General features: G+C 43.1%; 1 protein-coding gene across 7 annotated transcripts in view; it reads right to left on the bottom strand.

Annotated features, from left to right (window-relative positions):
• The window catches only part of STXBP4 (syntaxin binding protein 4), a 211,224-nt gene that overhangs the window by 181,485 nt on the left and 15,465 nt on the right, over positions 1-14,274 (bottom strand). For all 7 annotated transcript variants that reach the window (XM_061615297.1, XM_061615301.1, XM_061615300.1 and 4 more), the window contains exons 2-4: positions 7,622-7,707; positions 4,026-4,161; positions 2,184-2,316 (exon numbers count right to left, since the gene is read on the bottom strand). In XM_061615297.1, the coding sequence (XP_061471281.1) occupies positions 2,184-2,316; positions 4,026-4,161; positions 7,622-7,707 (355 nt within the window). The remainder of the gene's footprint in view (positions 1-2,183; positions 2,317-4,025; positions 4,162-7,621; positions 7,708-14,274) is intronic.

Raw genomic sequence — 14,274 nt, 5'->3', positions numbered from 1 at the left:
GCCAGCATGGTGCAGTTGCCAAGAGTCTATGCTGGGAAGTGCTCGGTTGGCGTCTGATCCAGCAGGGCTCTTATGTTCTTACAGCTGCTTCAGCAGCCATTTCCTGCAAGACCTGCCATGGCTCAGAGACTGAGGCTGCAATCCTCTTCCCACATACCTCAATGGCATTTACTTCTGAGTAGACATGCACGGGATTGTACTACAAGAGGAGGAGTTGGAGAATCTGAAGACTAGAGAGCAGGGGGAACTTTTTCTCCTACTCTTTTTTGCTGTATTTTAAACACATTGCAAGCTACCTCAAGAACTTCGGTAAGCAGATGGCACAGAAATACTTCAAGCAAAAACAGAAGAAACGAACAAGCAGGATACCTCTGAAGTATCTCTGAAAATGGGAGGATGCTCTTTCACCTCATCACCGGGATATCCCCACAACCCCTATTAAAACTAATTATGCAAACAGCCATGAATTGTGTAAAGTAGCATTTCTTCTTCTTTTTCTCTTTTAAGGCTACTTCCTTGGGAAATCCAGGTATACGCAACACTGTTAAAAACTCTTGTCCACTTAGCAAGCAAAACATAATTATTTATTTCCAAACTATATTAATTGGCAAATGCCCTGTGTCTATTTCTCCAGTGTGGGCAGGCAGATCTTTACACATTTTTGGGGCGGGGGGTGTCAGAAAAACACTAAAGAGCCACAGCTTCCAGCCTCTCTCAGCAGCAGGCACAATGCTGTCTAAGGAACATTGCTGGGGCTGAAGAAAGCAAGGAGGGATTTGCTCCGGGCTGGGATTTGGATTTGCCTGCAGGCAAGGTAAGATACAAGCCACTTGCTTTGTGTTGCGCATGGGTCTCATTCCATCGCCTCCCTTTCTCCAGTAGCGCTGCCTTTCTACTGCTGTAAAGTCAAGGAAGGAAGGAGAGGATCCAGCAAGGGGAGAAGCAGGAGAGGCCCAGAAGGGAGGAGGAGGCATGCAATGCATTTGACCTCTTCCCTCTATCAGGAGATGCTAGATCTGTGTGTGCCGTTCCCTGGTGTGGTGAACCATTGAGTCAGCTTCTCAGTGAAGTACCTTCCAGTCCTGGACTGTCTTTGCCCAGTAGTGCTGGCTACTGGCTCCTCCTGAACAGGAAAGAGTATAAGAGAACTTCCTGTTCCAGCTGGACTTTGCTGGAGCAACAAGGTCTTCCCAAGTGCTAAATTGTTCCTGCTTCATCCTGGGATCCTGGCTCACCTTAGACTGCCCCCTACAGCCCAGCCCTGCCCCCTCCTCCTCTAAATGCTTATCAGGATAGCAGGAATTTGGTTACTACTCCTATAAAATAATAGTAGATTCCTCCAGAGTGTCTAGGTTCTATTTGTAAGTGGTGATCTTGCAAATGAGCAACCACTTTTTAAAAAAAATTAATAAACCCCCTCACGTGAAAGAAAGAAAGAAAGAAAGAAAGAAAGAAAGAAAGAAAAAAGAAAGAAAGAAAGAAAGAAAGAAAGAAAGAAAGAAAGAAAGAAAGAAAGAAAGAAAGAAAGAAAGAAAGAAAGAATTTGGCCTTGACAATTCTCTTAATTAACCTAGGGTCTTAACTAACTGAAGTCAACAAGGCCGTCTCTGCTCTCTTGCCCTACAATGACAAGCTGGGATAATTTCACCACAGACAAAAGTAAGCATTGTTTCAGGTTGGCTACCAGTGCAAATCAGAGTAGATCAGGGGTGAGGAACCTCAGGCCCAGGGACCAAATGTGGCCCTCCGGGCCTCTCTACCTAGCCCTTGGGACTCTCCATAGACCTTGGCTCCTTCTCAGGCCACACCTCCCCCCCCAGGCTACACCTCTTACCAGCCCTGCTCTACAACCTCCTTAGGTGTTGGTGTGTGTGTGATTCTAACTTGTGTGTGGATGAAATGTGGACTATCGTACAAAACAGCTGCATCCATTGCTTCATTCGCTTTTTGTCCCTGGCTCTGCTCAGGCATGTGGACCTTGGACAGTTCCCGATGAGGGAATCTGGCCCTCAGGCTGAAAAGGGTTCCCATCCTTAGAGCCGATCAATTTCTGATTTTGAAAAGCACTTACAATACTTGAGCAGATACTAAATAATCCCCCCTCCCAAAAAAGAGGAAAACGATTTAACAGAATGATCAAGTCTTTCTCTCTCTCTCTCCCCTGACCCCACCCCTTTATCTACCTTATGACAATCACCTCCAGGAATAACTTCCAGAATATACACCAAGGGTCCTTCATTCCTGTTAATGCCTCCTACAATGTTCAAACCAAGGCCGGTTCCCTTGGAAACGGTGATAATCTGAAACACACTGTCACTAGACAAGAGGAGAAAACAAAGTTAGCATTAAAAGGCCAGTGACTGGGAAACAGGGAACAAACAATCAAGACCAGGCTGGAGCAGCCACCTCCTTTTGTTTTCTGATAAGAACGCTTTAACAACTGGTTGCTCTCAGATGCTTTCACTTTAAGTAGGAGAACTGCCATCATTTAAAAGGAGCAGCTACAGGCAGCAGCTCGTGCAACTAGAAAAGGGAACATTGGGTCAAGCAGTGCTAAGCATAAATGACAAGTCTGTTTCAGTGGGCATGGGAGGAATCTACTATACAATTTGCCTTTAAAATAAAACAGACAAACTAAGATACCTTGGAATCCAATTTTTATTCTGTCTTGAAGCCTCTGTACACCAAGCTGAGTTGCATGAACTTAAAATGGTACACCAAAGGACTCAGTGAAGATGATATTAGATTTCTTACCCGCCCTTCACCACATGATCCCAGGGTGGGTTGGAACAACATAAAAATACAATTTTAAAATCAGTGAAAACAATCCGCAGTCATAAGCATAGGGTGAGTCCGAACATATATCTCACGTGCCAAAGGCCAGGGCAAAGAGGTGTACCTTCAGCCAGCATATGACGAAAGTTAAACCACTGAGGTGCCATATGCACCAGTGCTGGGAGGGAAATCCCACAGCTTAGGGGCTGCCGCAGAGAGTGCTCCAAAGTACACAGCGACAGCCCCTCCAGAGCAAAAACAGGACATTTGATATGACTCTCTGGAAAAGCTCCAAGGAGACCAATACACAACTGGCACCTCTGCTGTTGCCTCTCCAGGGATGGATCCACTGCATTAGAGAAGACCTGGGTGTTTTCCTTAGCCCCATCCCCACCCCAAATAGGAACACACACAGCAGCTCAGCAATTGTGACTATATTATTATCCTTTTTCCAGATCCTTCAAATTGTATAGAGCAGTGGAGAAGTGCTTCTGTGCCTACGAGTGACAGCATTGTGGGTTGGGGCCATGGGGGGGGGACTACAGCTCAGGGGTAGAGCTCGTGCTTTGCAATGCAGCAGGTCCCAGATTCAGTCTCCAGCATCACCAGTTAAAAAGATTAGGGGGCAGGAGACGGGAAATCCTTGTCTGCCCAAGACCCTGAAGAGCCATTGCCAAACAGAACAGACAATACCGAGCAAGATGGACTTTGAACTGGTTGAAGTCAGTTTCCTATGTTCCTCTAGGTCAGGGGTGGCTAATCTTTGAGCCTCTAGATATTGCCCGACTACAATTCCCATCATCCCTGGCAACTGGCCATGCATGCTGGGGCTGATAAGAGATGGAGTTCAGCAACATCAGTAGGGCACCAGGCTGGGGCAGGCAGCTACATAAATGTGAATGATTAAGTGGTATTTAAATATCTTAAATAAAAAAAATAAAAATGCCACGACCATTCACAAAAAAATAATCAGTAGTAGACTAGAGAATATGAATGCATGACCTAGACCTGACATAATCCACTGGTAATTCACTTTCCAAACGGCACACACTTGCAGAGAAACAGCACATAAAAGAAAAATAAAATAAGAAAATTTACACAGATTTACTTTGATGACATTCTGTTGTAGCAACTCGCAGCAGTAGATTAGTAAGATGGTTTCTGAAAGGCTAACATTTTTGTGCTTTGACAAACGTTTCGCACATATTCTTAGGGGGAAAAAAAGATCTACAAACAACTTCAAAAGTTACTTTGTGGTGGCAGCTTGAAGAGAAGTTGCTATGGGGGGCTTTCCATGGTGGTTTGCAATGATGTCCTTTGGATGCAAGAACTGTGGACTTGGTGACCTTGAAGATGATCCCGAAGAGAGACTGTCAGCAGGTTTACCTTAGAGAGAGAGATAAGCAATATTATTCATAAAAGATAATATTGTGCCATTGTGGTATAGTGGTTTGAGTGTCAGGCTAAGAGTGTCAGGCTAGGACTGGGGAGACTGAGGTTTAAATCCCCATTCAGCCATGTACCTTACTGATTGACCATGGACCACACTCCATTTCCCAGCCTAACCTACTGCACAGATATGTTGTGAGGATAAAATGCGGATTCGGGGGGAGGGAGATACAAGATAGGATGACCACTTGTGCTGCTTTGACCTCTTTAGAAGAAAAGGTGGGATATTAACTGTAACAAATAAAGTACTGATTTTCAGGGCTGGCTTAGCTATTACTGTATATACAAAGTGCCGCCAGCTATTGTGTAATTATCCAAAACCAACTCTTTCCTGTTCTGTGCTTTGGTTCACTTCACAATCCTTTATAGCTCACAATACAACACCCAATGTTCTCTCTATCCCTTTACAGGGATACAAGAACCTCACTTTCAAGTAGTGTAACAGAAATATAAAATGCCAGAAGCCTGTCCAGAATAAGCGGAGTGACAGCATTCTCTTTGGTATGGGGGGCTGAAACACTGCTCTGTATAGGACTACTCCACGTGTTCTAATCCAGCTTTGCCCATCCATAGTGCCAGAAGCCTCCCTCCTTCTGGGGAGGATGGCGCAGGACCCTGTCCCCGATGTCACATATTGTGCTGGCCCTGCCCCCAGCATCTACTGCCCCAATTGCGCAGGACAGCTACACACAAAGAGCTGCTGACATGCAGGCTTCCCCTTTCAGATATCCAAATCCAACATGCAGATAGTGAAGCTTATAGTTAAACTATGGAATTTGATCCCACAGAAGGCAGTGACTGCCACTAATTTGGGATGGCTTTACAAGAGGGTTAGACAAATACATGGATGATAAGGTGGGAACTAGAGAGAGGGCATTCTCAGTGGCGGCCCCCACCCTTTGGAACTCCCTCCCACAAGATCTACGGCGCGCCTCTTCCCTAAATGTATTTCGTAAAGCCTTAAAGACCTGGCTCTTTCAACAGGCCTTTGGGATTTCCGGGGAGGGTTAACTTTTATGACTGAAATGCCTCTTACCCTGCACTAATATTGTTGTTGCTGCTGTATTGTTTATATATTGTATTAATGTATTTTATCACATTGTGTTTTAACTGTTTACATGTACGTCGCCTAGAGTGGCCATCGGCCAGATAGGCGACACATAAATTAAATTTTATTATTATTATTATTATTATTATCAGTGGCTACTAGCCATGGTGGCTGTGCTCTCCCCTCCATGGTCAGAGGCAGCATGCTTCTGAATACCAGCTGCTGGAAACTGCAGGAGGGGAGAGTGCTGTTGCGCTCAGGTCCTGCTTGTGGGCTTCCCATGGGCATCTGGTTGGCCACTGTGAGAACAGGAGGTTAATCTAGATGGGTCATTGGCCTGATCCAGCGCAGTTCTTCTTATGTTTCTAGATGTCAGGGGAGGAAGCAAGGCCACGGATAGGCCAGGAGGCACTGTCTTGCTTTACTCCCCCACATGGAGGCAAACACGTGGAGGGAAAATGATGAAGATGGCAAGGCAGCTCAAGTCACTATTCTGGCACAAAAGTATGAGTGCACAGACAGGCAACATTTTGAGGAAACTGGGAAATGCTATGCATTCACATGCAAGGCTGCTTTTATCATGCACCAAGTACATTATTATTATTATTATTACAGTAACACCTCAGTTAACAAAGTAGATGCGTTCCTGGTCATTACTTCTTGAACAGAAGCTTTGGTACCAGAGGTAGGAATAACATGGAAAGAACAGGGATAGGTTCCTGCACAACAAAAAAAGACGAAGAAAAAAGAGCAGTTCAACATAATTTAGCAACCTTTTTATTCAAAACTAACAATAGGCATGTCTGAAATGAAACAATCAGGTCAGGGAAGCCTCACATACAGACTCCTTAAAGGCTTCTTCCAAAATGCATCCAGGGATTGCCTTTTTTCTTTTATCATGTAGCATCTTGCTATAGCAATCTTAAGCTTTGAGCACAGTTCTTTCTGAACACTCGAGCAGGCAGGCAAGGGGCAGCCGCCACAACCACCCCATGCTTAATCTCTCTCTCTCTGCCATCCTCCCCTACACTCGAGCAGACACATCTGCAGCAAACAGTGCTTCCACGGCACCTGAAGCACTCTGCTATGGAGATGCCTGCACCACCTGGCAAGAAGTGCCATCCCAGCCACGCATGAGAGAATTCCCAGCTGCTGCAGTCTGGGAGATAAGGAGCCACATTCTGACTATGCCCCCACAAAAGACTTTGTTAAAAGGAACTTCTTTCCTGGAGGATTTGTTAACTGAGGTATTACTGTATGTTCTCATCACACTTCTGCATGCACTCAATTAGATTTCACTTAGTGGCATTTTTGCCCATTAGTGTTCTAATACCAATCAACTGCATCATTTCTTGAATTATTCATTTTGACAGCAGAGGTCGTTAAGTATCAGCATCTGAGTCTTTCTCACTGCTTAGTCAAGTTAAGCAGCTTATTACTAGACCCTATGCTTGCTGAATTATGCCCCAGGAGGAGCGATGATGAGTTGTGTTATCAATTGGCAGGAAAGAGTACACAGAGCATGGCAGCACCGTGGCATAGCAGTGGGCCAGAAAGTGATCCTTGATGACGGAATTCCAACCTGTCCCAGAGCCTTAAAGATACTAGGATCCAGAGACTATTAAATAAATATATAAATACATAAATAGCCCGAACTGGAGTCTTTTGTTTATAAGCCCTACAAGTTCTCTTAATTTGTAAGGCGGTTTTAAAAATTAGCAAACATTTAAAGTTCCCTTCTGGAAACAGAAGAATGAAGAGCTTGAGAACTTGTTTGCACATTACAGTGCAGAGATCTTTATTCTGCAATTTGAAACACAGATGATCAAACCAGCAGAACTTGGTAACGGATGAGCGATACAGGTTTCTCAGCACTGGAGTGGTACCCAGCAGCGAGCTTGCTGGTGTTTTCCTTCCCTTGCTATTTATAGTCATAATGTAAGTCAATATTAAGTGGTGATTGCCTGAGATAGGAAGATATGGTAACTACTCAGGCAACTCAAAGTGTTCCCGAATTACAAGCTAAGGGACTGAGTGCTGTTATCAAACCAATGAGGATCAAGACTCTGCTTTGTAATGTGTGAGATAAGCCCCTAGGGGGCAGTGCCACACTTCTCTCTTGCTCAGCCCCATGTAGATTTTTTTTTTAAAGTCTTGATTGAATAGGGGTGTCCTTTCTGTCCATCAAACATCAACCCACACACAAAATCTGGGTTAAAGGTCTACCTTCCAATTCACGCAAGCATTTCTACCAACCTGAAATATTAATGGAGGCCATCAGGCCACTAAACATCCTCTATCTACTATTCTCTTATGCTGCATACCAAAGATATATAACCAGCAGCTCACCAGCTAGGAGTTGTGTCGGAGAATTCCTTGCAGAGCCTGTGTTACTATGTGAACTGTATCTCTCCATCAGGCCTAGAAATTCTTTCCTGGAAACAAAAAAGTTGAAGAGATGTTATATATTTTATTCACTTCAAAATGCATTATTCCAAGGCTTTGAAAGAAAATGGACACCTAGGGTTGTATCCAACTAAAATGTCCAGTTAGTGCAAAGTCTTCTGCCTGTACAACAGGACTTCCTCTCCTCAGACCCCCCCATCTATTCTGAACATTCCTATATATCGCTTTCCTCCACCCCCATTTAACATAGCGATAAGAGTTATTTAAAATATTTCTATCCTCTTCAGGATACAGTGAGGGGGTACACTCTAGGCAGCACTTTCTTAGGGGGCATGTTTGCCCTGTGCTCATCTTCAGGCTTTAACAAACACCACTGTGTCCCATCACTTACTCTCACATTTATTACCAAACAATCCTCAAAGCCATATCTGACATGTGATGAGTGGGGAAAAGTAAAGCTGCAGCAGCAAAGGGGAAAACAAAACAAAACAGGAGCTTTAAAGTACAGTCCCAAATGTCCCTCTGCAAGTGGAGCTTGCATTTGGCACCTTTTAACATCAGGAAAAACTTTCTAACTGTTAGAGCCATACAACAATGGAACCAATTACTAGAGAGGTAGTGGGCTCTCCGACACTGGAGGAATTCAAGAGGCAGCTGGGAATGCTTTGATTTGGATTCCTGCACTGCGCAGGGGGCTGGACTTGATGACCTTATAGGCCCCTTCCAACTCTACTATTCTATGATTCTATGACTCCCGACTGGAGCTCACAAGTGAGCCAATCTATACAAAGGAAACATTTTTATTTTGCAGACCAGCTTAAATTCTGCTTATCTGTCAAAGTGGCCAACAGGGGTGGGGTGTGCAGTTCTTTCCACAGTCTTTCGTAAATGCTTACTTGTTTGGGCACTGGCAGGCTTGATTGACTGTGAAGCCCTTGCTGATAAGGGTAGGGAGAGGAGAATTCAAGATATGCCACATCCAGGCCATATAGGGCTTTATACGTGGGGATTAAAGCTCTACCATCAGGCAGATTGTGCTGGCTGGGTCAGGTGGTAGGTGCTAGAAGTGGGGAGCAGCAGCAAGATATTGAAGGACAGAGCTGTGTGCACCATGTGGCCTGATCTGCATCCCCTAAGCTAGCCAATTGCCCTCAGGTGCAGTGGGGGATGCTGCCCCATTGCCAGTGTTGGATTCAATTACCAACCTGATTGGCTTTTGTACACATGGAACAGGGGAGGGGCCATCTTGTCCTTCTCCCAAGGCAGCACAATGGTTTGGGCTGGCCCCGATTAAAAAGGCACTGGAAATCACAGAACATCCCGCCACAGGAAGAAAAAGTTATTCCACCACTATTTATAAAACACTGACAGTAAGTGTACAAGAAGCAGTTTAATTCTGTCTGCTGGAATGGTCAAAGTGCTTATGGATTTTAATTATTCAAGAAGGTTAGAGAAAACTAGGTCAGCATTCCTTGGCTGACAGCAGATTAAGAAAGCACCTCAAATCTGCACAATAGGACAATATGAGACTAGAAGCCATGCGTATATAGCTGGCGAGTGCAAAATAAAAAAAGTGCACAGATGAGCAGCATTTTCTATTGCCACATGAGAATTTAGAGACAAGTTTGAAAAAAGGCATTCTGGTGCAGCTACCTTTATAGGGACACACAAAACAGAGCTTTTATTTTCATGGACTTTTCCTCTCTATTCCATAAAATATCTTTTATTTTGTTTTTAACAACTTCAGCTGAAAGAACAGCCAAATTCCAGCACATGCATTCCATTACATTCATTTTGACATATTACACAATCACGTACATATGAAACATTCATATGCACTGCTTATTTTTGCTCTGTTAAACAGTATGCATTTTTAAATTAATAAATATTTTGGGTTCCTTACAACACAATCTGCACTTACAGAGCTAATGGGGACTATAGAAGGTGTCAAGTATCCAAAGAGCAGAGATGAATGAGCTCTGCAGCCAATTGGGAAGAAACCCCTTCAATGCAGAGATAAAGATGACCTGGATCTATTTTGTCAAGTTCACCTCACCTCTACAGAGAAGGGACTTCTCTCGACTCACTGCAGAGGTACAGGAAAAGCTTTTCTGTTGGTCTTCGCAGTCTCTGTGCACAACTTACCAAGCCTGCACAATATATTGTACATCCAGTTTTTTCTCTGACTGTCACACTCAAGAATTTGCACATCCAACCGGTGGTTTTTTTTTCTTCAACCAGCATGAACAAAAAGTTTGAACATCCAGCAGAAAATTACATCCCGCCCCACTCCCCCAATAAAATTAAAACCTCAGCCAGGTTTCAAAGTAAGCCTGGCTAGATGAACTTAAGAACGTAAGAGGACCCTGTAAGAGGCCCATCTAGTCCAGTTTCCTGTTCTCACAGTAGCCAACCAGTTGCCCGTGGGAGGTCCACAAACAGGACCTGAGGACAAAGTACACTCTCCCCTCCTGCAGTTTCCAGCAACTAGTATTTGGAAGCATGTAGAGCATAGCCATCATGGCTAATAGCCACTGATATCTTTATCCTCCATGAATTTGCCATGTCCAAGTTGGTGGACATCACTGCCTCTTGTGGAAGCCAACGACACTTTTATCCACTTTCTCCATCCCATGCATAATTTTATACACATCTATCATGTCACCTCTTACTCACCTTTTCTTTAAACTAAAAAGTCCCAAATACTGCAAAGAAAAACAGGCTTGAGGGGTGGAACAATTGCAGAGCAGAACTAGCAGTCACAGGAGGGGAAAAAGTACCCCCACACAAACACACCGCCAGCACAAAGCCTTCCCTGTAGGAGCACCTTTCCCAGTTAGATATATTTCCACATGAGCTTTGCCTAGATAATGTCTCGTTCCCTCCTAATTTCTTTATTTCTTTTATTTTTTTAAAACCAGAGAGAATTGGACACAAGAAGATCCTGGATACTTGTCTGCATTAGCAGAATTATAATGTTAATGGGGGGGGGAAACAAATCTGAAAGAGGGCTGCATTACCACTGCTCCCTTACATAGTAGGGATATCAGCAAACCTGGAGCAAGACAAAACAAGTCAACAGCTCACAGAAAATTATCCACTTTGCAGGAACAGACTGTATAAAACATAAACAGATGATTTTGTCATAGTTTGACTTCTCAGTTGAATTTGGTTGGGGAGGGGCAGGGAGAAAGCTCATGAAAATTTATTATTATGCTAGCAACAAGTGCAGTTTGCTCTCTCTAAGTTCCTGCTACCCAAGCTGTTTCAGGAGACCTTGAGGGTTCTTTTGAGCATGCTGGAGGAAAGCTTGAAAAACAATGAATGGATTGTGCTGTAAGTCATTCTCTTCTTGCTAAAGAGAAGTGGTAATGGAAAGGCTCAGACAAGGCAAGAGAAAATGGAGGTGGAGAGTTACAATGGGGCATGCCAATGGGTTGTATCCAATGTAGCGCTAAGTCATGGTCCCATTAGCAATATTTCCACTTGCACAATGGGAAATTCTTCCCCTCTCCCACCCCCACCCCCTCTTTATCTGCTCTAGGGGCTCCCCTAACCCTCTGGAGCAGATTTGGGGAAGGTGTGGGGCATGCCCATGGGGAGGAAGGGGGGAAGTCCTGTTTCGCAAGTAGAAATCCTTGCACTGGCGGGATGCTTCAGTTGAAAACTGCCCAATGTCTATGGCCAGCCTTGATATTATATAGCTTCCCATAGCTTGGAAAAATCTTAACATCTTCTTACTTTGCTTCTTCATCTCTGGCAAGGAGTAAAGAGACATGACTAGTTGCTGATACTGTTTGAACTATGTCAACAGCTCTGTATGGTTAAACAAAAAAGGTAAGAGTTAAAATATATGGATGTCCCACAGAAGGTCACTGCAAGAGCTCTGCTATTATGTATACTGCATAAAGTTGTCTCTATACGCTGAAATGCAAAACATGCCTAGCTTTAATATTACTGCTGACACACAAGAAAGCCACAATCCTAAGAACCCTGGCTTGGAAGCATGTCCAACTGAAAATCTTGTGATGTTCAGATCAGTGGTACCAAGTTTTTGCTAAAACAATACGGCCAAAACAATGTGGAATATGGAATGAATTATTTAGCATGACACATTAATGAAATGCTAGTGGCAGAGAACCAATGTACCTCTGGGAATATTTAGACTTAGATCTGGAAGACATGGGTTCAGGCCTGTAAACTGAAAACAAGAATGGTGCATCTCACAGGGTTATTGTGAGGGCAAATTGCTCATGTGGTTCAATCCGTGGATCAGTTTCAATTAACTCTACACTCTTTTCTGCTTGGTGCAAGCCTTTTGAGGCTTCTGGGCAAACAACAAAGAACATGATCTGGATCCAATGGGCAAATACAAAGTCTACGCCACTTCTACCCATGTGAGAGAGGGTGTCTCCAACTTCTACCAATTCCCCTCACTACTGCAGCTTCCCTACCTTTCTAGGTCAGCAACCTGCTTGTCTCTGTGGGTCACATTATAAGTATTTCCCATCAAGTTTTCAAATGTACCCTTCTATTTATTTGCTATTCTCAGGAATTGAATCTGAGATCCTGGTTCCACAAACCAACCTGGTGAGGTCACACGTGGGCCACTTTTTTGGACTGCTCCATTAAGAAGTTTGGCTACCCAGTTCTAGTTATTAGCAGACAACACTCCATGAACGTCATACTATCCGCCTTTCTACATTCCTAACTAATATGGATCAGAATCTTTTTATTATCAACAAATGCAAGCACTAGCCATTCTGATCCAGGCTTATAGTTAAATGTCTAAAGCATACTTTTCATTCGTTACACCAACTAAGTTTTCGCCATTGACTTCTAAAATGACGTCTCCAATATACAACTGACCTTAAGAAAGAAAGAGGCTAAAAATGAATGGTAATTTGGCTATACAGGTTAGCAGGGAAACAAACACTAATCACACAGTGCTGCTCACAAAAAACAAGTTATTTTCCAGAATCCAAGGCATTTTACTATCAGTTTTACCATAAAATAATGCCAAAATAACTTTCAGCAATATTTCACTCATAGCTATGGGATCTGCTCCCTTCTGGCCAAGCTCGGAATAAACACATCTCCATTTATATTATAACAGGACATCATGATAATGCCATAATGTGCGTTGTCATTTTGTCTTTTGCCACAGTGTTTATGCTGAGATATAACTACAACTATTGTGTGAACCTTATTGTGTGAACTGGCGATCACTGATCAGCTACTCTGACCATCCAGCAGGAAGCGAGTTTATAAACTCGTAAGCTTTCCCCCCTCAATTAAATCAACTGATGGTGACCAGAAACCAGAGACTAGAATCAACTGTGACCAGAAACTGAGAGTACAGCATCAAACCCTTTCACTGAATGTCACTGTGTGCAAGCCGGAGAGATTGCAATCCAGATAAAGTCAGGTATGCCTCGTGCCTGATCTTCCTTCTTTCTGCCTAATGTGTACACAAGGAATTATATTGAAAAGTGTATGTGTGTGTGAGGGGGGAGAATACAAACACATAAAGTGATAACGCTGTTTGTAGTAGCACTGCTGACAACCAAGGTGACATGAAGGGTAATTATTTACTATCTACTACAGCCATCCCCCTGGGTAATATCCTCTTCATGAAAAATCCACAATCGTCTTCAGATTGCTCTCGATAGCCTCCAATAATTTTAATGCCAGTTGAGCATGCAAAAGAAGCAAGAGAGAAACGGGTTATTTCCTCTGTTGCAGTAAACATACTGAAGTAATTACTACATACTTTTATTAAAGATTTCCACTCCTATCTATTTCAGAGTGGACTGCAAGAGCAAAGAAGAGGCACAGCAACAGCACTCCTGGCTTGTTAAAGTAAACTGAACGCATAAGTTAATTACGTAATCTGTTTTGGCAGTCTGAAAATGCAATGGGGTGTATAGCTCAAATGATTCCATGGGGGCCCATAAGAGTCCTTTGGGGGGGGGAAGGAAGAGAATGGCAGAGTTCAGAAAGCTCACCTTGTATGAAAGCTCACCTGTGCAATTCTTACAGGGAGTACCTGTACTCGCACCATAGCAATTTAATTTAATTTTTTTAAAACCTATGCCAAAACCTTCAGTTTAATTATCCAACCCACATTAAAATGTATTATGTTGCTCTCAGGATAAGGTGGATAACAATGAATTCTGAACTCAAAAGACTTAAAATCTCCCCCCCCTTCTTCTTTTTTTATCCAGCCACTATATAACATGCAATTACTGATAAACTGGTACTGATTTTAGATTATTCTTGCTGTTATGATTTTTATAATTAGTTTTAGTGTTTTGTTGTGTAAAGTTTTGAATTGCATTTGTATATTTTTAGTGGGTCTGTAAACAGCACAGAGAACTATTTAATAATAATTTAATGCATAACATAAAACATCCTTATTGGGAACCTCCAGAATCATTGTTGTTATTTACCTATTTTATATAGTACAATCAGTGTGCATGGCACTTTACAGAGTAACAAGAGGACAGATCTCTACCCTGAGGGGCTTTGAATCTATTTGGCACCATGAATAACTAATATTTATATAGCAATTTGAAGCAATTCAAAGCCTGTCA

This window comes from Rhineura floridana, chromosome 3 (assembly GCF_030035675.1).
Source record: "Rhineura floridana isolate rRhiFlo1 chromosome 3, rRhiFlo1.hap2, whole genome shotgun sequence".
NCBI lineage: Eukaryota > Metazoa > Chordata > Lepidosauria > Squamata > Rhineuridae > Rhineura > Rhineura floridana.
This window is presented reverse-complemented; position numbering and strand designations above follow the sequence as displayed.